The following is a 24,899-nucleotide window of genomic DNA, read 5'->3' as shown; positions in this document are numbered from 1 at the left end:
TCACCATTAAACACGGTAAAGGTAATCATATATTAATAATGTGAAGCAATTGTTACGTGGAACTAAATCCCTAAATCTTACATGGTTAGACAGGTTAAGGATTAAGGATTTTGCTCCATATTGTCTATTCACCAAACATAATTACTTAGTTGCAAGTGTGTGTGGTAAAAGAAATTGTGTTGTCTGTCACTGCATACAGAATCAAAAGATACCATTCTTTTTTTCACACTCTGCTATTGCACTGTTCTCAAAAGAGCCTCTGAAAACTGAGCTGAAAAAGACAGACATGAATTCAAAACTACCATATCTGTGTTTTGCAGATTTCCATTGATGGTGTTCGCAAATAATGAAACTGTGTCTGTGTGATAACTAATAGAAAAATGAAGAGCAAAATCTTTACTGAGTGTAAACAATGTTTAGCTCCATAGGCCTTTCTGTGTATGAAATGCACCTCTGAGCTTACCTTAAGGTGGTTTTCAGTGGTGACTCTGAGTATTAAATGTTAGTGTATTATGCAAGTTTAGCTGTGTTCTTGAAAAGTACTGAGCCCCATTGTGTCTTTTGATATCTAGAAGTAAACCTGAAGTGACTATCTTCAGAATAGTACCCTGTTTACACCAGTTTAAGGGATGTCAGAAATTTGTTCTCTGGACATTGCTTTTGTTCATTGGTTCATCAGATAAATAGAAGGAAAACACTCCTTTCCAAAGCATAGTAATTCTGTTTATTGTCTGGGGGAAAAAGATATTTATACATGCCTGGTCAACACAGAGCAGCCTGCAATAGTGGACGTGTTTGTCGGAGTACGTTGATTTATTTGAATATTAAGGTCTTACCAGAATAAAATATTTATGCAGCAGCTTTATGTAGCTAATGATGAACAGGGAGTAAATAGCAGCATGATTTCCTTCGTTAAAAATCTTTCAAGCAGAGGAGAAAAGGCAATTGAGAATTCCACTGCACATAAAGCAGTTAGACTTCTCTTTAGCACTAGAATGCGTCCAGCTCCTGATGCAGCCTGACCTCTCTGAGAACCTTTGGTAACAGAAATTACGCTAAAAAACGTCTTATTATTTCAGCTTAGGATTCCTTTAGTGCGAAGGAGAGGAGGCGGGAAATGGGGGCAAGGATGTTAAATAATGGTGGCCAGATTCTGTCTCATCTCCCTGGCTTTTTAGTGCTGTGTGGGTGTCAGTGTCAGGCATAGATGGTAATTACTGGCTTGGGGATGACAGGATCACTCTAGGACTCAGTAACACCTCAAAATTATGACAAAGCATTTAGTTAAGGTCAGACCCTCAAGTGGTATAACTCTGCCTGTCTGACTTCTGACAGCGCTCAGGGGCTGCAGCATCTCTCAGAAGTAGAGACCAGGGATAAGGTAAGTTTATGCTATCCTCGTGCACCATATACAATGCGAATGGCCAAAGCAAAAGGGCTTATCAGAAGGGTGACAAGTTCTGGCATCCTCAGTGAAATTCTGGTTTGTTCTTTTGAAATACCTGGAATCCACAGAATCATCCCAGCAATATGCTGCCTGCACTGATCTGCTGTGGACGGCTCCTCCCCTTAAATTACAGTCACTTTGTCTGGTATTAATGAAGAAATTAACTTTAATTCCCATTCTCACTTTCCTGCAGCTCATATATTGGCCTCACAATTCCTTTTCTAGCTGTAGAATAAGGAAATTTATTGCCTTGAGATTGTGCTATACAAATCCCTTGGACACTACTTTGAGAAGTTTTAGTAACATTTTTCATATTACTAAAGGGCTATTAAGGCTCATGAAGTTCCAGAAAGCACCTTCTGGACTCACTGTGTACTGTATCTGTTACCTGTCAGAAAGACAGCTGTTGGAGCTGGGTGGACTGTTTCCAGAAAACACCATGTGGTCTCATCGTCTAACCACAAAGTGACTGTTGCCAGATCAGTGTCCTCAAGTGTCTTTGGCAAAAGCTGTGGTACTGACCCACCTGAAACCTTGCCTTGAAGTTTTGTTACAAATCTGTCTCCGAAAGCATCCAGCATTCCAGTTTATGTGGTTAATTTTGACTGGTCAGATTAGTCATATGCGCTTATTTTTGAATCCTGACAGAACAAGTATTTCTAGTTGTAAATACTTGTCTGAATTTAAGAACGTGAATTTCTAAAAATACTTAAGCTCGCAACTTTAAAATTGTATGTATATCTATGCTATTGAAAATCTAATACTAAAATGGTCTTGAAAAATGAACAAAGTGAAAGTGTAAGTATGGATGATAATAGGGTGTTTTGGTTTTTTTTAAAATTGTAGTGGAATGTCCTGATAATATTTGCTTAACTCTTAGTAGCGAATGTGAGAGAATACTAAGAGTTAGAATGCTATTTCCTGTCTTGGTAGTAGCATAGAAAATGCAATATCACCTTAGAATAGTATTGATATTCTTATTTATGATGGTAACTAATAAGATGACTTCTATTCATGTGCATCTGTCTATCTGTATAGACCCATCTTGCAAAGATCTATAGGTTTATAGTAGGAAAAATAAGCAAATAAAACTGAAAAAATATTGTAAAATCTAAGCATATAATTTTCTCCCTTATCCTTTAAAATGCATTTGTGCTCATTATTTTAAGATCTTAATAAATGACTTCAAAATCTAGTAAATTATGTTGCAAGAAACTGTAAAACTAGTAAGAAAGAGATTTTTTTCTTTGTTGCAAACCAAATGAGACTGATGGCTAGCTAAAGAGTGATAAAATCTGGGAACAGCTGTAAATCACATTGTGTAGAATTCTGTTTCAAATATGTAATAGCTTATTCCTAGCTTTGTTTGCTTTCTGACACATTTCTCAGACATATGTTGAAGGAAAATCAATCATTTCTTAGTTTTTTAGTCTTCCCTGCCATTGAATAGTACTTAATATTCCTCTGTAAGGCTTTGGTGACTGATCCCTTTCTTTCTCTTTTTATCCTTGGGTCTATACAATGAGTCAGAGATCCCTTGCCTATTTTCTCAAATTTTTCATAATTGTATGGAATTACTTTTTTAGAAAGTACAACAGGAACATAAATTTCTCCTCCCTTGTAATCGGTAAACCAGATATTGCTTTGTAAGCATTACTTAACTCTGGCAGTTTTTATATAAATAACAGTAGAGAGTGAATCTGAGTATGAAGAACTGGGGGGAAAAAAATTGCAGCAGTGGAATGTGTTAGGCTGTATCATACTCTCCTGAGAAGTGCTGAGAGCCCCATCGCATAGTCAGAAATAGACCTCACTGTATACTCGATAATAAGGCTAAGCAGATAATTTGATCAAAACAATTTCACAAAATTAGCTTCCTCTTTTACTAGAATCAGTCTACAGAGTACTATTTTCAGCAACATTTCTATAAATAGTTCCTGCCGTGTAGCTATTTTATGAATATTTCACAAACCTGAATGCTAAAATTGAAGCTACTTTGGATTGATAAACCATAAAATATATTGGTATTTCTTAAATGAGTAGGCAAAATTTGCTATCCTGTACAAATGCAAGTACAAACTATAAACTCAAAAATATATTAAAAAATATATTACAATATTCACCTAACATTCTCCTCTGTCATGAATTTTGCTTGCTAGAAAAGGAGTACAAACAATTTTTAACCTACATTTGTTTAAAAATTGGAATGACTATTTGTGGAAGATTTTATTTCTATTTTCTTTCCTATCTACCAAGGACAGTGCATTAAGAAAGAAAACTATTGAATTGTTTAATCTTTTTCATCCTCATTTTCTTCATAGGTATCTTGCACTGATGTGCTTGTCCAGTAAGATATAATCTTTGATGGGCATAGGCCTGCTGACCTAGTCACAGCTATGGTAATGTTCTAACTCACAACTGATTGATGTTGCAAGTGAGAAATGAACCTAACTTTGCTGCTGTGGCCATTTTTCTTTGGAGATCTCTTGGTTTTGTCCTTGGTGAAAAACAGGGGGAAGTATAGCTTTCTTTAAGCAAACAGCAGTGTATTTTTGAATTAAATATATCCCAGTCACAATCTACTTTGGTACTGTTAGTCTTATTTTTAATATGCTCTTTTATTAATAGGTCAGAACCTTTATGAAAGACAAAATAGTCCTAAAGATATTATCATGTTTTTTCAGATATTTCTGTTTTCAGTGTTTCCAGGGTGCTCCCAGTAAAATTATTTATTTTAATCTCACATTATATTATTTGGGTTTCCCGTTATCTTTCATTCCTAAGCCTATTTTTCCACTTTTCAGAGTACCTAGTACATTTTTCATGATGTGCCCACTACGTAGCACATTCTGCTAAGTCCTTATCACTGTATCACAGTCTGTTCATTTGAGATTGATTTTGTATTTTACCCTATGAGGACGATATCTCATGCATTCAGCATTTACAATATAAGCATTATATTATAATGCATTACGTTATAACACAACTCAGAAGAAACAGTTTTTGTGCCATGTGACAACTGAAGTAGCAAAAACAGTATTTGGATGAATTTATCTTCCCAATTCTGATTTTCTAAATTTGGGATCTTGAGAGTGCTTGCAAGCTATTAGCTCTGGGTACAGGCTTTGGCTATAAGCCCATGTAAGGCTACTTATGGGCATCTAACCACATTCCCCTTACCTTGGTTTTAGTGGGGAACCAAACCCAGGATGGAGAGCTGCAAAGAATCCCCAGTGCCCACTGTCCCTGACTGGACAACGAACAAGTCAAGCCTCCAGATGTATCCTAGCATGTATCTACTGCTCAGTCTAGAGGCAAACTTTGTCACCAAGAGATGTTTCACTTATAGAAAACAGATTTTGTAAGGAAAACATACCAGAAACTGTACCTATCAGAATCAGTGGTGCAAAAAAATTAATGAGAAGAAAGGCCCAGTGAAAATGACAATGTGCTTGCCTCTCAACAAAAAAAGAGTACAGGCCAGCAATGCATATATATATGCAGCTGTTCTTAAGCCTGTATGGGTTCCTCTGTGCTACACGTAAGCTGCCTGGTTATGGGAATGTCCGTACTGCAACTGGGTCCATGACTACGATGGTTTGCTGGAAAGATTTTCCTCTGGCAGGCTTCAAGGTAAACAGTGCAGACGGTCTAGAATGTAGCTTTGAATGGCATTTAGAGGTCGCTTTTAAAAGTAAGCAGTGGCATAGCCTGTATCCACAGTTAGACATTTAAGGGTTTGAAGTTCCCATTACTTTCACTGTTATCTTTGGTCTTTCAGCCAGTTACTCTTCACGTAAGTTAATCTTCAAGTAGAGTCTTGTAATGAATAGACACCATGGCACTCACTTGTACTGTGGAATCAGCCTCATCATTTTGTCAGGCAAGAATTCCTCCAGCATCAACAATTGTAGGTCTGAGCACACTGGTTCTAATGAAAACAGAAGTGCAAAGCCTTATTGACTGGAAATGGGGAGGATGTGCTTTGTTTAGCGTAAAGATGCTCTAACAGGATGTTGCTGATTTTAAAATGCTCTGAATTCAAAGAGTCTAGCAGAAAAAGCAGAGCTTCTGAAGTAATAGGCCTGACCTCCAAATGTGAATTGTCTGACTGGATAATTATTTTTTTTAATTTAAAATAACCAAGTAGATTATTTAAGATATTTCTTCAGCTTGTATTTAAATGGATGGTGGTAGGTATGCTGATGATTTGTTCCCCCCGCTACAGTCAATGCTTTGTTTGAGCAGACCTGTGTTAAAAAATGGCCTCCCCAAAACAACCAATATATAAGAAAGGGTACTTTTAGGCAGTGGTGTGTCTGTGGTTTTCTCCTTCTTCTTTTTCTTCGCCCCCCCCCCCCCCTCCCCCCAATGCCTGTCATGAAGCATTTTAGTTAAACTGATACTAATTGGAGTAACTGTTCCAGAATTTGGATATATACCCATGGAAGGATAGCTGAAAGTCTTTCCAGTCCAATGACCAAGTTACTAGATCTGTCTGTTATGGATTTTTAAGTAAAATCAAACATATATGGTGCATGAACCATAATCATGTGAATTCTTGTAATCTTGGGATGTTTTCCTTAGGTTAACAGTACATATGGCTTGAAATGTGCTTATTTGTAGCTCAGAGGATTTGATTTCAATTATTATTAAAAATAATAATAGCAATTATTAAAAATAAAAATAGAAATAACAAAATTCAGCATATGAAGTGATATGGAGGGGACTGGAAGAATCTGTCATAACTTAGAAAAACTCTTAAGAATCTTTCAAAACTGAAAAATATCAAAAAGGTTCTTGGAAAAAGAAGCCATCCTCTAAAGACAACTGAGTATGGCAAAAGTAAATGCCTAGCAGTTAAGGGGATCTGTAAGGAACGTGGCTAGTCAGAAAGCGTTCCAAGATTGCAAACAAGGATTGTGCAGGTACAGAATAACAGTTAGCATTTTGGAGGAGGAAGAAAGGACTTTGGCATGAAATTAGCTAATAATAGCACATTTTCCACAGAGAAAACAAAAATATTAGAAAAGATATTACATTTACTAGTTTACTTTCTTAAAAACTGTAAATGTTTGGGAAGCTAATGATGGGATGATACAGTAAGTCTTTAGAATTGCAATTAAAATTTATGACAATGGAAGGAAGAGAGCGATATTTTAACATGAAAGAATTTGCCTAAGAGATTAGTTTCTGGACGTAAGGGTCCAGAATAATTAGAAAGTGGAATGGTAACATCAGTCATTCTTAAGTGTTAGAGGCTATTAAAATCACAAAATACAAATAGCACATGTCCAAGAATACTAACGAGAAGGGGAAAGTAAGTGTTAGACAATATCTAGTTGCATGTGATTTGGGAAAATTCCGAAGGAGAAAAAATTGCAACCTTGTTTCTATTTAACAGAAGAAGTAGGCAGCTAGGGCTTATCAGATTATTTTTTTTCCAATAATTACCATCTCTATTACCATCCATTTAGAAAGTGATTTGTGGAACTGTATGAGAAAACATGAACTGGTCATGTCCCTTGTACAGAGACGGACTCAATGACCTAACCAGCCTTAACCTTATTTAATTTCTGTGCCATTTCTAAATGAGGGAGAGCTATAAGCAAGAGCAATTCTGTTCCTGACAGACACCGGTGAATGTAACATGAATGCCAGTAGCATCTGGGTATATTTTTCTTCTGTATGAACAGCAGCAGTGAACCTTCACCATTAGTGTAGCTTTTTCACTTGACAAATCTAGAACTGGGCAAATTTGAATACTGCAGCTACTGACAGTATTACATCAAAATCCCTTTTCTATCCTTTTCTCAACAAATTTAAAATTCAATGCTCTCAGTATTGCCTGGTGGCTTTTTGTGCAGTGGCCTTATCAGAGACATCAGGGAAGCCATGTCATTCTGTCTTCAGAGAGTGTTTTGAAATGTCCGAAGGAAGAAGAGTGTCTCTTTACTTCTCGTTCAGGCCAGAGGAAACACAAATTCAGCCAACACATACCCTCCCTCTCCTTGTGCATCATATCCATCAGGGATAATTTCATTGAGTAGTCCAACAAAGTAGAGGAATAGATCTGCCTGTACACACAGATGAGGTTGAAGGAGTTGGAAAATCAGATGAGCAGCATTTGTGTTCTTCCTCATGTGCTGCTCTCTAGAGCTGGTAGCTCAGAGCGGGAGGAAGAAGAGGGGGAAAGCTACTGCTGACCGCAGTATAAATATAGGCGTTTTGGGAGAAGGAATTGGATTTCTCTGCCCACTCCAAAATTCCACAATCTAGTCCCTGGTGGCATTCACAAAAGCAAAGTTATCTCTTCATGAAATACTTTTTAATGATGATTGTATGTTTCAGCCAGTATCGTTTTTCATTCTTGAGTCTTTGTGAGGTGAGAAAGACCACCTTAGAGAAGGGAGTGCTTAGTATTTAAAAAAAGATCACCACCACAGTCTAAATAAATGGGACATTCTGAGAACACTGATTCAGTCAATATTTCCATTCAAAATTTTCTTCAAATGCATCCTCTTTTTCATTGAGAAAGAGGAGGAGAACAAGCATATATGTCCTCAGGCTAGAGCTGTATTTTGCTGCTTGAAACAAAGGACAGAATTTTGCTGCTTTTGTGAGTGTGATTTATTGTCCGACAGTGTTTCACACCAAAGCAAACACAGTGGACGTAACGGAGGATGCTGCACTTCTGAAATAAATGCTTCCCATAGTGGACTTCTGGCTGAAAGGACTAATACAAATACTCAAGGTTTAATTTATAGAGGGGTCATAAAACCAAAATAAACCAGCCACTTCCTCTGCCGTTAGTCCTTATTCCTTCACACCCCCAATAGAAATAATGTTATAAGAAATGAATATTTAAAATAGAAGTTATATCTTTAAATAATAATAAAAAAATAGGTACAGTGAATTAAACGTTTCATAAATGAGTGGGAAATAAACATTAGAAATAATAAAGATAACTTGTCCCCGGAAATGAGAGATTATGGAAAAGATTGATTGGTGACATAGAGTGGATAATGTAAAATGAGATAGAGATCTTATTTTCCTTAAGTAAACATTTAGCGTTTTCCAGAGAAAGGGTCAGCATTTTTGTCATTGCATTTTTTGATAATAAAATCACAGTCTTGCAAAGAACCACAATCCATAGGCTAATAGTTAGCTTTTTTAAACAGAATTTGTGATGAGCATTTCTCTGTAAAAAGCCTCATATCTCCAAAACAACAATTTTCTGTCTCAGATTACCACAATTAATAATAAATTTGTAACATTTCAGCAAAAGTTAGATCTAGGAAAATAATTATGGAGAGCATGAACTACTATATATCTAGTTTTAATTTTTTTTCTGGATTCTGAAATTTGTTTTAAAAGCAGATTTTCTGAAACTGTGAAGAGCTTATGATGAAAATGATGTAGTTTTGTAATTTCTAGTACTTATCCTGATTCAAATGCATTGGACCAGCACTAAGCAAAGTGACTTACATATAAAATTGTTTTGTAAGAGACACCTGAATGAATGTTGCAGCTGTGGTGCTGAGAAATATTTAAAAGCCTTTTAAATTGAAAGAAACTCTAAAGATCTCAGAGAAATGCAATAGCAACATTCACTCTAGATAAGAATAGCAGAAATTGTTTAAAGCCACTAGGGTACCATATGTAAATGTAAGGCCAGTAATCAGAACTTTGGATACACTGATTTTACTCTGTCACTGCAGTGAAGATATTCACATTCGCTGACTTGAACTTTAACAGAATATGTACATGGTTTTATGAGAAAGCAAGTCCAGAGGGCAAAGAAAGATCAGCAAAAGATGACGACTACCGCACGGAAATTTAAACTCCTTGAATTGTGCTATGTAGATTGCTGATCACAGCAGGAAGTATGGAAAGGAAACAAAGTGGACATGTATTGCTATACCATCTGCTAATATGGAAGTATTTGTTTTAGCAGTGTCTGCAGGACTAGTATAGCAGAAGGTCATTAAAAATTACTTTTATAAGCTTCATATTAAAAAGGATTAGAATGCGAATCAGCTATTTAATCTTGTGACAGCATAACTGACAGATTTTTGGATGTCCTAGGTGAACCTGTAATATCACAGGATGTAGAAATATGTAGTGCATATGTAACTCCAGAAGTTTCATGTGCAAATTCAGTAGAGGGGTAAAGACATAGCCAATCTCACTACTTATATGACTTCTTACCTTAGAGGAACTTCTCTTATTCTTTGCTCCTGGTTTCAATATAGTTTTCTGGGCCAGGAGGGACTTTCATAAGACTGAAAAAATTAATTTTTGTGTGACATAGTATGGAATATAGCTTCCGGTTTACTCACGTGCCTTTCAGCTGCATTTTTGCATATCTAGTTTAATTGCATGTTACTAACATACCTATCGTTGAGCTTTTTAAATAGCAATGTCCATACAATGTTCATATCAACATTTTAATCACAAAGAGAAAGAAAAGCAAGAGCCCTTGCAAAATTTGTGTGGGGGACCAAGGAGGTGTCTGGGAGTCAGTAAATTCCTGCCTCTTACATGGCAGGCAGAGGTGGAAGTAGGATTAGTCTTTAGGTTAAAGAGTCAGAGGGGAACTTGAGGCTTTGAAAAGACAATAATGCAGGAGACTATATTCTTTGCTTGTGGCTAAAGATAACCCTCATGGGAGACAGTTAACACATATGTTTATAATGTTTTGATAATTGTGCAAATATTCAGAGACGAGACGGAAAACAGGTCAGTGACAATTGTCATATCTTCAGCTGTTTTGAGGATATATTGCTTCAAGTCAGAGAATAAGCCTATCCATGAATTAGATGTCCTCCATGTGGACCAGGAATACACGTAGAACAAAGATATGACTGATTCTCCCGATGTGATGTAATGTGTGTATCTCAGAAAATGTAATGAGTTTCTCTCAGAATGTCTCAAAAAGGAGTAAGCAGCATAAGCAGTGGGGACTAAAGAGTTGCTGAAAACTGCGTTACACTGGGAGAGTAGTAGTACTAGAATAAATTTATTTAGAAAGGAGACAGACTGAGAAGTATAACAAATTATTTACAGAAAGTAAATTTGTTTATTCTAATGAATTTACTTGTAGTGCAAGTGGGCAAGGATATTATATCCTATGTCTAAAAAAGGAGAGAATTATATCAATAAATAATTATTTTTCAAATATAAAAAATAATAGATCCTGGGAATGCACTGAGACCAATAGTGGGGGGAGTCTGCACAGCCATTTACTCCTTTTAGTAAATTCATTCCTGAAAATATGTTAAGTAGCTACCATTCACAATAAATCAGTTATCAGAATAGAAATTGTGTGCAGGCTGAATAAAGTGAATATAATGTTGTAACTGACACCTTGAACAAGGCTTTCTGTGTATCTGAAAAATAGCTACTGATTTAAAAAGCAAATCACTGAGTTTCTTAGGCTAACTCAGAAGACAATAATCTGTTGAATGATGATGAACCCATAGGAAACGTAGTTTTACCTTGAAGCAAACAACCACAATTTTGAACGTTCTTTGGAACATGTATTTTAAAATAATTCCTTGGCTAAGTTGAGGTAACAGAAGTAACTTTCAGGCTTAAATTTGCTTTGCAGAAACCTTTTCTCTGAATAAGGTATTTCCAAAAAGCTTTCAATTCATTGCAAGTCTGAGTAAAATATGTGCAGGGAATATTACAATTTAGGTGGTCACAGTTCTCTGAGAAAACTTAAGAACTTGGCAATTCTGATTTTGTTAACCAGTATTTTGTTGTTCATTTCTACAATGATTTTATTGATGGAATAATTTGAATATTACTTAATATCTGTGCTTTTCCTTATTTAATATAGTTGTGGACAATTGTGCTGGCTCCCCACTTACAGGTTACTTTACAGCTTCAGGAGGATGTAAACACTATTTCCCAAAAACACGGAAGTGAAGAGTGCTACTTGTTTTCAGAATTTGCTTAAGACACTGTTATGCTGACCTATAAATGTTTTTCAGTGAAATAATAAGTAAATAGAAACATTAAGTCTGTAGTGACAGTTACAAGGATTTGTTTGGTTAGAAGGCAGACAGATGACTGTTCTTGAAAGGACTGAAGGATGAAAAAATTACATTTGTATTAACTGGGGCTGCTTTAGTGTTAGTTGTTTAAGTGATTTAAAAATCTGAGAAATTTCTCTTGAGGAAAAAAGTTTTAAATAAATAGGTGTCCATATTTTGTGAATAATTACATAATATGTTATTCTTTCTTGTGAAAACACATACGTACAGAAGCAGCTGGGTAAGAGTTTAGAAAATTCCATATCCATAGGCCTGGTATTTCCTGTTCAACCTACTTTTGGCTATAACTCGAGTTCCAATTTATGATTGTTTACTGACATGAAAAATATGCCCACTTGTTTCTTTTGCTTTTCTGATAAGTAATCCTGTCATAAAGTTAAAGGGGGCATAGGATAGTATGAAAAAAAGTATGCAGTCTGTGTGATACCACCATGCAACTTTAAGCAAATTATTGTGTGTAGTCCTGTATTCATTAATACCGTTACCTTCTCAATGTTAACTGCTTGTATCACCAACATCTTGTGCCCTGTGCTTCCCTAAGCATGCACACGTTGTGGTGTATTTAGTTCATTAATATGAAGCAGTCATATTGTCAGAAAAGCTAGTTATTAGGAAACTATTTCTAGAAGCTGGCCAGTAAAGATAAAGACTAGAGATCATTTAGTTTTAGTCAACACAAATGGTACCAACTTTCTTTGATATATAGATTATTTTCCTATGTATTAAAAAATCTTTTAGTGCTATTCCCAATGAAACGGTCTTCTGAATGGGGATAAGATAATCCATACAGGGGGCCTTGTTATTTTGCATTCTGGTGTCCTGGTGTCTCTTTCAGACAGAAATATGAATTCTCCAATTTCAAATAAAACCAACTCTAGACTTTAAAAACATTTAATGACAGGAATAAAAAATTTACAATAAAAATAGTAATGTTTTTGAAATAGTTTCAAGTGTTCTGATAAATTATGCTGCTGATAGAAGTTCAGTTGCCTTTAAAATTGGAGTCACTAATGAAAAAATCTGAAGCTGCCATCCATGCTTGCAGTGAAGTGTCACTGATTCTTGGAAGTAATGCTGTGACATAAGAGGTTATGTCCAAGTTCAGTCTCTTTTTTTTTTTTTTTTTTTGGATACGTTTCTTGACACTGTGCTGTGCACAACATTAAGAAATTGTCTTTGCTTGGGCTTTACCATCACCCAAACACTGTAATATGAATCTTAAATTCATGAGCAGAGACAAATGCTCCCTTAACTAAACTATTCATGTTCAATTCCTGCATCTTGAAATGAGAGGGTATCTCCTTTATTTCAGAGAGTGAAAGTTATCAAGTTGGCCGTCAGTGGTGGATGGGTGTCCTTCAGATAGCTAGATAATAATGTGCCATAATCAGAATTGTTAAAGTTGCAACTTTTTGTCCATTTCTAAATTAGAGTTCTATGCAGCTGTCATTGCAAACCAGCCGCCTTTACACTTCTGTTTCACTTATATTCTTACATCTTGGATAACACGCACTGTCCTTTCTGGTTAATATTGAATGTGTTCCAGTGCAAATATGATAAACAAAAGAATCAACTTTCTGAATTGGTGGTGAAGATAACTTAGTACTGAAGTAAAAGGAATTGTGCCCTCTAGAAAATTAATTTCCTTCTAGTGTTAGGAAAATTTCCCAGCTGACTGAATAAAGGAATGGTTAAGATATTTATTGCCTTTTTTTTTTCTTTTTAGCAAACTCAGCAAAAACATCATTAACGCCAAGACAAAGTACATGAAGATTGATGCTGTGTACTTTGAGAGTTCTTAAGAGATCTCCCTGTGAATGCATTAAGATAATTTCCTCTTAAAGACAAAATGTGAGTAAAAATACTGAAGGGGGGTCAGATTTGGAGTTGGCTCTTTTTTTTTTCTGAAAGAATTCCTTTTCGAAAAATGAGGTCAGATCAGGTGAACAGTAAATCGTTCTGTTCTGCAGGTGCACCAAGTGCGCACTTACTAGCTGACCATGTGGGAAGTAGTGCACACTGCATTCTTATATTAAGCAAGTACAATTTAAGCTCTTTGATCTTCTTTCAGAATTCTTAAAATACATAAAAATGTTTAACTCCTGAATGTTCTTCAGTAGACCATTCAAAATATTTTTAAGAGCAATGTGTACTGCTACTGCATTTCTGTTTTTACTAGCTTGGAAGACTAAGAATTCCACTGGCTAGGTTCTCAGGTGGAATGATTAACATGTATAGAAACATGTGCTTGTATCACACATCTTGGTTTAAAAATATGTGAATAACAGATCTGGTCTGGAATTCTGAGATCTGTTCGTTCTTTTTTTTTAATGCCACTTAGGCTTAAATGCAAGAATTTCTGAAATTTTCAGTTCATTTCTATAAGTAAGAGAAGTTTTCCACGTGTTCCTGAGCGCTCCTTTGTGAAAAGAATTCTGTATTCAAACCCAGGCACACAAAGTCCTCACTTTCTCTAGGTTTCATCTTAGATAAGAAACCCACTGCCTTGTGGAGTGAAGCAGGAGGATAGATTGCTGTTCTTGTGAAAGATGTCTTTGAGAGGACTCCTCCCAGACTGCTGCTGCAAATATTTACCTAAGACGTTTGAATTTTACCTATTTTTCAGTGAAGATCCAGTAAGAATACCTAAGTGATACCCTGAAGCATTTTTGTCGTACTACAGTACTGAAAAGGGGGATTTTAGACCCTGAAATAGGCTGGAGCCTCTCTGAGGACTCCCTGTTCATTTCTTAATATGTGATGTATATAATCAGCGTATGAGTGCATTCAAAGAAGTAGCAGTCATATTAGTACTGAACAACAGAGGAATCTGTTTTTAGTTAAAGGAAAAAAAAAGTCTCTTCACATAGCATCAACAGTTTTAAAAAGCCCTTAAAGACCATGTGATGTCTGATAGCACCAGAAGAGTTAGCAGTCATGCAGATGTCAATCACATGCGTGTTTTTGCATAGTCTCTTCTAATATCTTCAGATATTACTTAAAATGATGTAGTGAATACCTTTCTGTGATTTTATATAAGCATATGGTGCATGTGTGTCATTGAGTGTGGATGAATAGGAAATACATGAAGCATCTTTTTTTTTTTTTTTTTTTCCCCTAGGACTGAAAGGTTAGAAAGCATTGTATTGATAATTGCAGGAAGAACCAGTAGTGTTAGCAACAACAGTCTTTGGTCTTTACCCATTCACTGAAGTTACTAGAATGAGAGTAACATAACTGGAGTGCCACCTGGGAGAGGGCCCAGGATATATTGACAGCAATAGGATGTTCTTTAATGGCTATTGAATCACGGTGCTCAGAAACAGGAGAGTAAACACCAAGTAAGAGTTGACCATGTTCAGCAATTAATGATTTAAAGCATTCTTAAATCATGCAGGTTAAATAATTATATACGATTATCATATTGACTAACTACTCATACTGTAGGAAATAGGGTAAATTAATTTCCAAGTAGCTAATGAGATTTCTATTTAATTTTGCAGTGCATTGTAGTACTATGAGTCATATTTCTAACAAAAATAGTGTATTGTGGTAACCTTTGTTTGTACATAGTATTCTTGTTATTAAATCTCACAACAGGGATGAATTAATTTGTATTACAAAACAGCATTAAAGCAGTGGGCCCTTCCTACTGACAAGTTCTTGAAATCTGGGAAAAAGAAAGATTTTAGTGGCTATTTGTATTCTGACTATGTGTGAAAACTAGATTTTTGAAATCTAGAAACACAGCTATTCCAAAGATGAAAATGCAGAGTTTAATTAAGCATTCAAAAATAGATGACTGAATTTGACTTTATTTTTTAATGTTAATATTCCCAAACATCCTATTATCTAAAGCAATAAACACAGATAACGGTTCCTTTCAGTAACCGTCCTTAATGATACTATGGTTAGCTTCAGTATGGGATTGTACATGCCAGTTGTCTTCTGAAACATTTTTTGTGAAATTCAAATGATTGAAACCCAACAGATGTAGGACATACAGCCATTATAAAAGTTAAAGGCATAAAGTTCATTAGCTGTATTGAAAAATAAACATGGTTTTCAGATCTATTTATATAAAAAAGTAGTCCACTTTATATATTATGAAGGTCATTACAGAAAACTCCAGGCTTGTAGAAAAGCAGCACAGAGATGCCATCTAGCAGTAACTCTTAGAAATTTCCTAATATTTAATAGTTCCTTCTTTCAAGATACTGCACTTAAGTGTAGGAGAAAGGAAAGATTTTATATTCCAGGTCCTTCCTTAGCTGGCTTCCTGCTGAATATCTAGCCACGCTGCTGGAAATAAACCTTTACTGAAATATATTATCATGAATAATTATATTTTCCTGTATTTTTTATGTAAATACAGAGAAAAAAATAGAATCAAGTTAACAGACATAACATTTAATAAGTCTCTTAAAACTGATATTCTGTAATTAGCTCTAAGAGTGTTAAAAATTAATCAGTAATGAGCTGTCTTTCATTTGTTAAAGAAGAATTTCCAGAGCTGGTCAATATTCTATATCATGTTTAGCAGAAAATAAATAAAATACAAAAGCATGGGCAATAAATTACTATGGTTGAAATAAAATCCTAATGTTCCAGAGATTTAAGAATAAATTATATATATATATATATTTGGTTACATATTTTACCATAAGATGGCGATACTTAAACACTTTACAATCAGTAAATAACCTAGTAAGTTTAGCATAAAAGCCCTGTCATAAGGGTGCCTGTGGACAGCTTGAGTCAGTGATGGCCTGGTACTAAACCAAAGCTGTTTCCCCCTGGCATTATTTTAAAGTAGTTGATCAGTAAAAGAAGTTATTACTTGAATATTAATTAAGTAGGACATGAATAGGAATATATTGTGTATACTTTGAAATGTTTGATGCAATTTATTTTCATAAGCTGAATGGTTTGTGAGTGTCAAGGGCATGTAAAAAGTTGTCTGCCTAGTCATGAGCATATTGCACAGTTCTTTTTGGAAAAGAAAGACTTTAACATCCCGTTGTTTCCTACAATTAATTTCATATGACATATTTGTTTCCCAACTTGCAGGACAGAAAATTATTATTCTACTTCAATTTAGCATAAAGAAAGATAAATAACTGAGCACTACTTCAATTTCTAAAGTAAGATTTCAATCACAACTAAAAACATTCCTGTAAACATTTTATATATATAATTTTTCACAGAAATATGAAATTTGTTGTTCATAGTCAACAAAATTAAATTATTATCTGCCATGTACCATCTTTTATATGCTTAATGTGGTGTAGCATCTTAACCAAGGATCTAAGTAACCATTTGATCTGATGTTTTAATTTCTGAAAACCTAATTTAGCTCTGATAAACACCAGAGTTTGATTAAGGGCTCTTATTTTTACATAATCTTAAGGACTTTTGAGCTTCCTGGCTCATGACCCCTTCACTAAGTTAAAAGAGCCTGCAATGAACATTTTAATATCCCTGAGAATGTCACAGAGAATGATGAATAAAAGGCCATTTTTATGCCCTCTGCACAGTATGCCACAGCAAAAAGGGCTAGAAGCAAAGTTTCAAAAGTTAATTTATGTCTTTTCATTTCAGTGGCTCACCCTGCTTTTCAGTGCTGGATGGTGACAGACACATAAGATGGAGCATTTCTTGCCACTGGTATTTTGGGGCATATCTCTGACACCTAAAAGACTACTTCTGGCAGCTGAACCTCATTTGCTTCATTAGTGGGTTTAATCTGCTGTGGGTAGACAGTGATACAGATTTTGCTCTTCCTGCTTTCACACAGTCTCTTTAAGTCTCTTAACTTGAATAGATCTCCCTAAGTGTAACAGAAGATAGAAAAATAAAGGAAAAATGAATGTGTGGAAATCTGTAATTACAATGTGACCATGTGCTGCTATTCACACAGATGCGGAACTCCTGCACGTTGCCATACATAGCACTACGAATACTCTCAAATAGCTCCTATTTTATAACACTGATAGAATTATTTAGCTAATGTTATTAATCCTATATCACCTCCTGCTTTTTTAAGATGTCACGCTATCTTACTGATTAAAAGCAGTCAGAATACTGTAGCCATAGATCAGATTTCTACTGAATTGCTTTTTAAGTTTTATCTTTGTATTTCTAAAGAGGAAAATCCCTTCCATATTGTTGTACATTCAGTACATATTTGTATATGATTAATTTATGTGATTAATTCCTTTATTTTAAAGGAAAAAAACTGCCAGAAGAGCTGAACATTGCCTCATATGGTTGTCTGGTACCTAAATGGAATCGTTAAAATGACGTTCACCAACATACAATATAAATTGTGGCAACACAGTAGGGACCACTGCTGGTAATGGACTGCAATATACTGTAAGAATGTTTTCTCTCTCATTACTTTTTTATAATGCTTGCAGTTACAAGATTGCATGTCACAAAAAACCAAATGAGACAAGTTCTACATCTACAAGATGCAGCACTACAGATATCTGCAGGCCTAGGGGTTTTCAGTCATCTTTGCTCTTCAGTGGTATAGTGCAATTCTGCTTTTATAATGATTTAATCTAAAATCACCTTCACAGGCCAGGTTGCATGGCTACAACATATTGTTTACTTTTATCATTATTTCAGTATCAGATGTGATCTTTTGGTGACCTGAACACTTTTGAGAATAACAAAACTCTGCAGCAGCCCAGAGCGTGGCTGTAGTACTAAATTCAGTGTCTTCACGTGATGCCTCTGGTTCCACTCTAAGCAAATTTATTTCCAGTCGGAGGCTGTCGATCCCTGCTTGCAGTGCCTAGCTGCTTCCCCAGAACTGGTGCAGTCACCAAGCACTATAAATACCTCTTCGCCTGCGGTCGGATAAATCGCTGTTCATTTCAGCTGGACAGCTACCGGCCTTCAGCAGCTGACAAGCCCGGTGCTGCTCTGCCCCAGCCGTCCCGGGGCTCCCGCTGCCCCCCTCTTTTACATGCATCTGGCAGAACTTGCGCGTGGGGTTGGTGCCGGGGGGTCGCGGGGAGATTGGGGATGCGCGGGCTCTGCGTGCCGATGTCGCGGGCCCCGCTGCAGCGTGCCCGCGCCCATAGCCGCTCCGACCGCTCGCACCCGCGCTTCCCCGCCTCGCACCGTGAAGCCGGTAATCCCGGGACCGGGGACAGACGTCTCCACCACGAACTCTCCCGCCTGGCCCCTCGGACAACCAAGGACACGCACCCGCCTCTCCCTGGAGCCATCCAGCCGCCCGGCAGAGCCGCATCGCCCACTACCGCATACGCCGTGTGCGGGCCGGCGCCGCCTGCCTCGCTCCGCCGCTGCGGGGCTGGGGGAACTCGTCGTCCGCGGGGGCGCCTGGGGCGCGGCGCGGCGCCCGGCCGGCTCCTACCTTGGATGGATCGAGGCCGGCCAGCAAGGACAGCAGCAGGAGGTTGAGGATGTTGGCGAGCGCCCGCATCCTGATCCCGGGGCTGCCTCTCCGCGCCGCTCCTATCGGTCATTCACTCCGCTCCTGCTGCAGCGACCGCGCCGGCAGCCGCACTTTCTGCCCGCCCGCCGGAGCCCGAGTGGAGGCGGCAGCGGCAGCCGCCCGGGGGACGCTCATTCCGCGGGCAGCCTCGGCGCGGGGAGGGCGGGCGAGGACGGCGCTGCCCGTGCTGCCGGAGCAGCTCCGCTGCCCCGTCCCACCCCCGCCCCTCCCCTCCGCCCCCGGCCAGCCCACCGCAAAAGTTTGGGCCCGGGAGACGGCGGCGCGAGCGCAGCTGGACGGGCGCGGGGAGTGGGTGGCGGATGTGACATCACCGCCGCCCTGAGGGAGCCGCGGACCGTTAGCGGGGAGCGGCCGGGGGTGCGATGGCGGGCTGGGCTGCTGAGGGGCACCTGCAGCCGCAGGCTGAGGAGAGGCGCGACGCGGGCTGCTGAAGCGCGCGGTGCCCCGTCTCACAGGGCGACTCTCCCTGCCCCTTCACCAAAACTTTGCGTTATTTCCCCCGGCGGTGGCTGGCGGAGGCTCTTTCCTCTGTGGAGGGCAGTGTGCAGCCAGGCACCGCTCTCCCGTTGCTTGCAGGCGGGTAGGTGCGGCTCTCCTGAAAGGAGCACCTGGCACCATTGCACTGGGAAAGGGGCAAGGGCGGGCTGTTGCGGGGAGAGGGCGGTCAGAGGAGAGGGGTTTTGTCTGGGGGATCCCGCCCTTTCACTCCGCCGCTTAGAAAGTTAAGCCGGGGCTTGGCAGAGCTCTGATGAGGGGAAAGCCACCACTCAGTTTTCCAGCTGGACCATGGGCCAGCAAGGAACTGTCGTGTCTCCTAGCTTTGGCCAGAGCTGTGGCGGGAAGACCTGTGTAGGTGAAGGTTGGTGGAGGTCACTGGTTAAGAATGCTTCAACCAGTGTGTTTGTCGTCAGAGAACGCTCGTTTGTCAGCAAAGGCTCTGGCTGGGCTCCTGTCTGCCTATGCAGCAGCTCATGGTTGCTGTTGGGCAGCTAGAGATGGGGAAGTACCAGCAGGGATGTGGTTTGGCTTCCTCAGGGTTGGATGCTCAGCACAGCTGAGTATGGCCTAAAGGTAAATCACACTTATAATGGCACCATCCTGTTAGCATGGGCAAAGTACGTTAAAGTTTCAATTATTTTTCCCTTACAAGATTCAAGCTGATGATCTATGGTCAGGGTAACCTTATTTATAAGATTACAACTAAGATGATTATAAATGAATTTTTCAACTTTGCGTGGTAAAAATACAGTTGGCATTTCTTTGGTCTTGATTAGATTCTCTGGGGTCTACATTTTGTACTTTTTCAGCAGCTAGCACAGAAAGGCCAATGCTGTTGTGGATTTTTAGGTGCTATGTAATCTTAACAAAAAGAAAAATAAGATAAAAATACTCTTAAAGAAGCAAAACTTCAGTGTAAAAAACCAAGCAAACAAACCAAACCCAAAACCCCAAACCAAAAATCCAAGCTTGGGAGGGTGTTTTAGTTGAGTGTCTATTAGGATGAGTAGGGACAGGGCATGGTTTTCTCCACACTTTTCTCCCCTTCCTTTTTTCAGTCTAGCATAAAACTGGAAAAATGTACGATCTATTAAAATAATCATAGAATGCAAACTTTTTAATGAGCTTCAGCGATGTGGTATGTTTGTCCACTTCCTGATGCTGCTTGGAATATTTGTCTCTGAAATCAGTAAAATATTGAAGAGTAGAAGTTAAAGCAAATGGCTCCTCAGGCCCCTGAAAAAACTGAGACTTTAGATCTCCTGAACTCCTCGGATATTTTATGTGTTACAAACTAATAATTTGTTTGATATATGAAAAGATACCAAAACGTGTTTCAAAAGGATGATGTAAAATGACCCAATTGTATTCTGCTTGATTTTAATAATCCATTAAGAAGAAAAAGAAAATACGTAATAGACTTACTCTTCCACCTTCTAGCAACCTGACAAGTAATTTTTTTTGTCAGAAAAGACTCTCTGAAGAGTGGTGAGAATCACTAGCAATTAGTACCTGAAATAATTGGCTTCGTTAAAATGTATCTGAAAAATTAAACAAAATTCAAGTCCCTATGAGATGTTTTTATTTCTGCTGTATGCCCCAAGGTGGCAAGGGAATATCTGATTCCGAAGATCTTTCTCTAACAAAGCTTTTGATCATCCTTAAAGCTTAGGAAATTCTATGTGAATTACATTTTTTTCTTTAACTCTTTGCATGGCAACGGCTGCAATCAGGGTAAAATACTCAGTCATGAGAGAGAAAATAAAAAAAAAGAAAAGCTTTCCTGCAGGTATCAGTGACAGAGTATTAGCAAAATGGAGGCAATCTGAGTACAGCTTATTTGGATAGTGAAAGATATTTGCAGTGTTTGGCTAAAGTTATAACAACTTCTTTTTCACACTATATTGCAAGATGTATTGCTAGCAGTTGGAATAAGCCAGATACTTGTTCACTTGCGTACGCTGGAAACTGAAGTTGATAAATTTGATATAGGTACTGAATGATATAAAAGTAAGTTCCAACTCCTGCAATCTGAGTTTGAGAGCTCAAAAGTACTGATGAGAGTTATGATAAAAGACCACATACATAGGTGCCTGTAGAAAGACACTCTTTAAATTATTTATAGCAGGTCACATCTGAAAATGGTATTTTTAATTGCGGTGCTATCAAATATTTTTTTTCTAGACAAGAAAATTTTTCTTTAAATTGGTCTTATACTTACACTGAATATTTCATGGGTGTTGAATTTTCCACCACGTTACGAAAGTGGTCCAGATTTGGAATTCTAGGCATTTTCCACATTTATTATAAGAATTAAAAGTTTAGGGAATTGGGAAGAGAGGTTGAATACTGATGCTTGTTGACTTTAATGGAGCTGAAATGTACTTGGTGAGCATAAATGTGTCTTTCATTACAGAAGAGATTTTGATATTTCAATGAGACTAAAGAGATAAAAAGATAAAAACAAAATTAAGCCATCAATGATACAGAAGCTAAACTTTTATGATAGATGTTATATTTGATTATATCTGTAAAGAACATGAGAGAAACAGATCACTTGAAGTGTTGTTAAATCAGGTGAACAGTAAAACACCAATACATTTAATTTAGCTAGTGAAGAGTATGTAGATGTTAAATAGAATATAGAGATATTGCAGATATGGGACAAAATTCAGAACTACTGCAAATTATTAAATTTGTTTATATTTGGATAGATTTTGCCATCCACTTGAAATATACTTTATAGTTATCAGTCATGTAAGGAAAGTCATCTTTTTTTAGAATCTGTTAATACTACAACCTCACTTCCTAATCCACATTGCTATATTAGTCAGTTGCAATACTGTGGTGAGGTTTCAGAAGCACGTTTTATGAGTGTGACTGTCCTAGTGATGACTATTTTTAGTAAATAAAATTGTGCAATTAGGTCAACACTAAGTATTTTTTGAAATCCTACGAATACCTGAAAGATGTATTTTGGTTTTTTGTACATTATCAAAATTGAAAGGTGACTAAAAGGTTACTGAAAATAAATCTAGCAGTTGATGTTTTTCCTACTCCCTGCTCTCTCAAAGTGAATCCTTTAAAAGAATTTATTTTACTCAGAGGTTTTTTAGGAACTTTTCTGGGAAAATTACCTTTCTTTGTCTAGATCTCTGTAAGAGTGCAATAAAACCAGTTAAAATTCAAGTTTCTGGAGAACTGCCATACTAATGTTATTTCCCAAAGAGCTTACTGTCAATGCTAGTGTGAAGTGTACTGTAGATGTAAGTAGCTGTGAATCAGCATAATTGTTACTGGCTTCTACAAGTATACAAAGTTACAGATGTACAGAATTATTTAGGCACTGGATGAAGTGGACAGGTTTAATGGAGAACCAGTGAGTTAGGCACCTCTTTCAGATCTCCAACTTTTTCTTGAAAACTGATCTGAATTTAGAATTTACTTTTGTTGAAGTTTAAGTTTGACCTTAATTTTAATTGGTGAAGAAACTGCCATAGTAAATATTCCCAGGTATTTAGAGTTCATATGAAATACAACAAAGACTTAACTCTTTGGAAATCTAAGTTGTTTCAAAACTAATATGAAGATCAATATTTGTAAATATTTCTATGAAATGATTCAGTTTGCTTTGTTTTTCTTCCAGATATCATTTATGCTTCTTTTTATTTCAGGACTTTATGCATCAAAACCAAATTAGTAAAATAAATCCTCTTTCTCTTTCTGGGCTTTTAGGAGTTAACATCATCTTTACGTTAAAGCACCATATGGCTATAGTCTTTTCAGATTTACAAATCAGTTACATTTGAATATAAGTTACTGTATAAATAGGAATGAAAACATGTAATTAAAGATTTCATCAGTTTGAAATGTAGGAACGGCATTCTTTATGAAAGTGACACTGTATATGAAGAATGCTTATCCACCAAAAATGCTTTTCCTAGAACATAATGGAACTCTGCTCACAAGCTTTCTGATATTTTCCCCTTCCAATATGGACAAGTACAATACAATATATCCCATCAGAGCAGCCTTTAAGTGTATTCTTGGTTATGTGTGACTTTTAGAATATCATAAAATTTTAAGGATTAAGATTATCTGTTAAAAGATCACAATGACAGTAAATGTATTCTTGATGAACTCTCTGATGTTCTTAAAATTGCACAATCACATAGAATAAGTGAAACTTGGAGAACTAAGGTTGAAATATGTCTTATTTCAGAATTCCAGTGCAGATAGTAAAATCTAGTCAGTTGTTTAGTAGAAATTTGGTTTGGCTGACAGATTTTGAAAATAAAAAAGGTACGATTATTCGATATGAATAGGAATAATATAATTTTAAAACAGTAAAATATTCAGTTGGCATAATTTAAAATTGAATATTACCTCTTAAAATACATAATTTTCAGCCTGTCAAGTCAAAGTTAAAGTTGAGCTAAGTAGCTGATGATCAGAAAATTTATTCCCCAGCTAAGTCTTAGGAATCTGTAGAATGTTTTAATATTAAATATTTCTTCTAATTTAGAATATAACGTACTTTGCAAATATATACTGCAAAAGTAACGCAGAGCAATGTGCTCTGTATGATGACACATGTATGAATTTATTTTGATAGTAATTTTAATTCTCTAAACGTTTATACGCAAGCAAAACTAGTTTCTGTCTCATAGCATTTATATGGATATTTATTGACCAGATTGTCATAGTAAAGAGGCTAATTGCAATATTCCTGTGTAACATGATGTTTGTGGGAATTGAAAGGACCTGAGTATCCTCAATCATTGATCACTGGGGAGTTCCTGGGGTTCAGCATCCTGCCAGACTGGCTCTCAAAATAATAACAAGGATTCACTACTAAAAGTTCAATTGTAATACCAGACTTCGTCATAATCCCTTAAGAAAGATTAGGTCATGATTATAAATTATGGTGCAAACATTCTGATGGATTTTATGTTCTGTTCTATTTTAAGGTTGTGAATGTTACCTTGATACCTGATATTTTTCTCCAAATGAAGAATCAGTTTATCTAGTATCTCATGTCTGTCTTCTGTGCAGAAATTTCTGCTGGAATGAAGAACAAAATGTTTGCTTAACAACTTGTCACAAAGGCAAATGAGCTTAAGAGGTGGGTGTTTTTGTAATACAGTAGTTCATTGCTTTGATTTTTAATCAGTTTCAGTTTTTAAAAGGACCTAGTAGTATGGTGCTATTTGTGGTACTATTGCAATATTCCTGGTTCTGTCCCATATAGCCCAGAAGGATGCTTGTTATAGCTAATGACATAAAATCATGTGCTGTTATGATAATTTTTGTTAGTTGACACACGTTTGATATTTTAATTCCAGCTGGATGCTAGAATATAACTAATCTGAAAAAAAAAGTAATTGTCTAAGCTGAT

The 24,899-nt window shown here is 37.1% G+C and overlaps 1 protein-coding gene across 2 annotated transcripts in view; it reads right to left on the bottom strand.

Annotated features, from left to right (window-relative positions):
• The window catches only part of OLFM3 (olfactomedin 3), a 57,902-nt gene extending 38,629 nt beyond the window's left edge, over positions 1–19,273 (bottom strand). The window contains exon 1 of one of the 2 annotated variants that reach the window (XM_054833602.1): positions 18,902–19,273. In XM_054833602.1, the coding sequence (XP_054689577.1) occupies positions 18,902–18,970 (69 nt within the window). In that variant the 5' untranslated portion in view covers positions 18,971–19,273. The remainder of the gene's footprint in view (positions 1–18,901) is intronic. The other variant, XM_054833603.1, reaches the window with a different exon arrangement.
• Positions 19,274–24,899: the final 5,626 nt, after the last annotated feature.

This window comes from Grus americana, chromosome 8 (genome assembly GCF_028858705.1).
Source record: "Grus americana isolate bGruAme1 chromosome 8, bGruAme1.mat, whole genome shotgun sequence".
Lineage (NCBI taxonomy): Eukaryota > Metazoa > Chordata > Aves > Gruiformes > Gruidae > Grus > Grus americana.
This window is presented reverse-complemented; position numbering and strand designations above follow the sequence as displayed.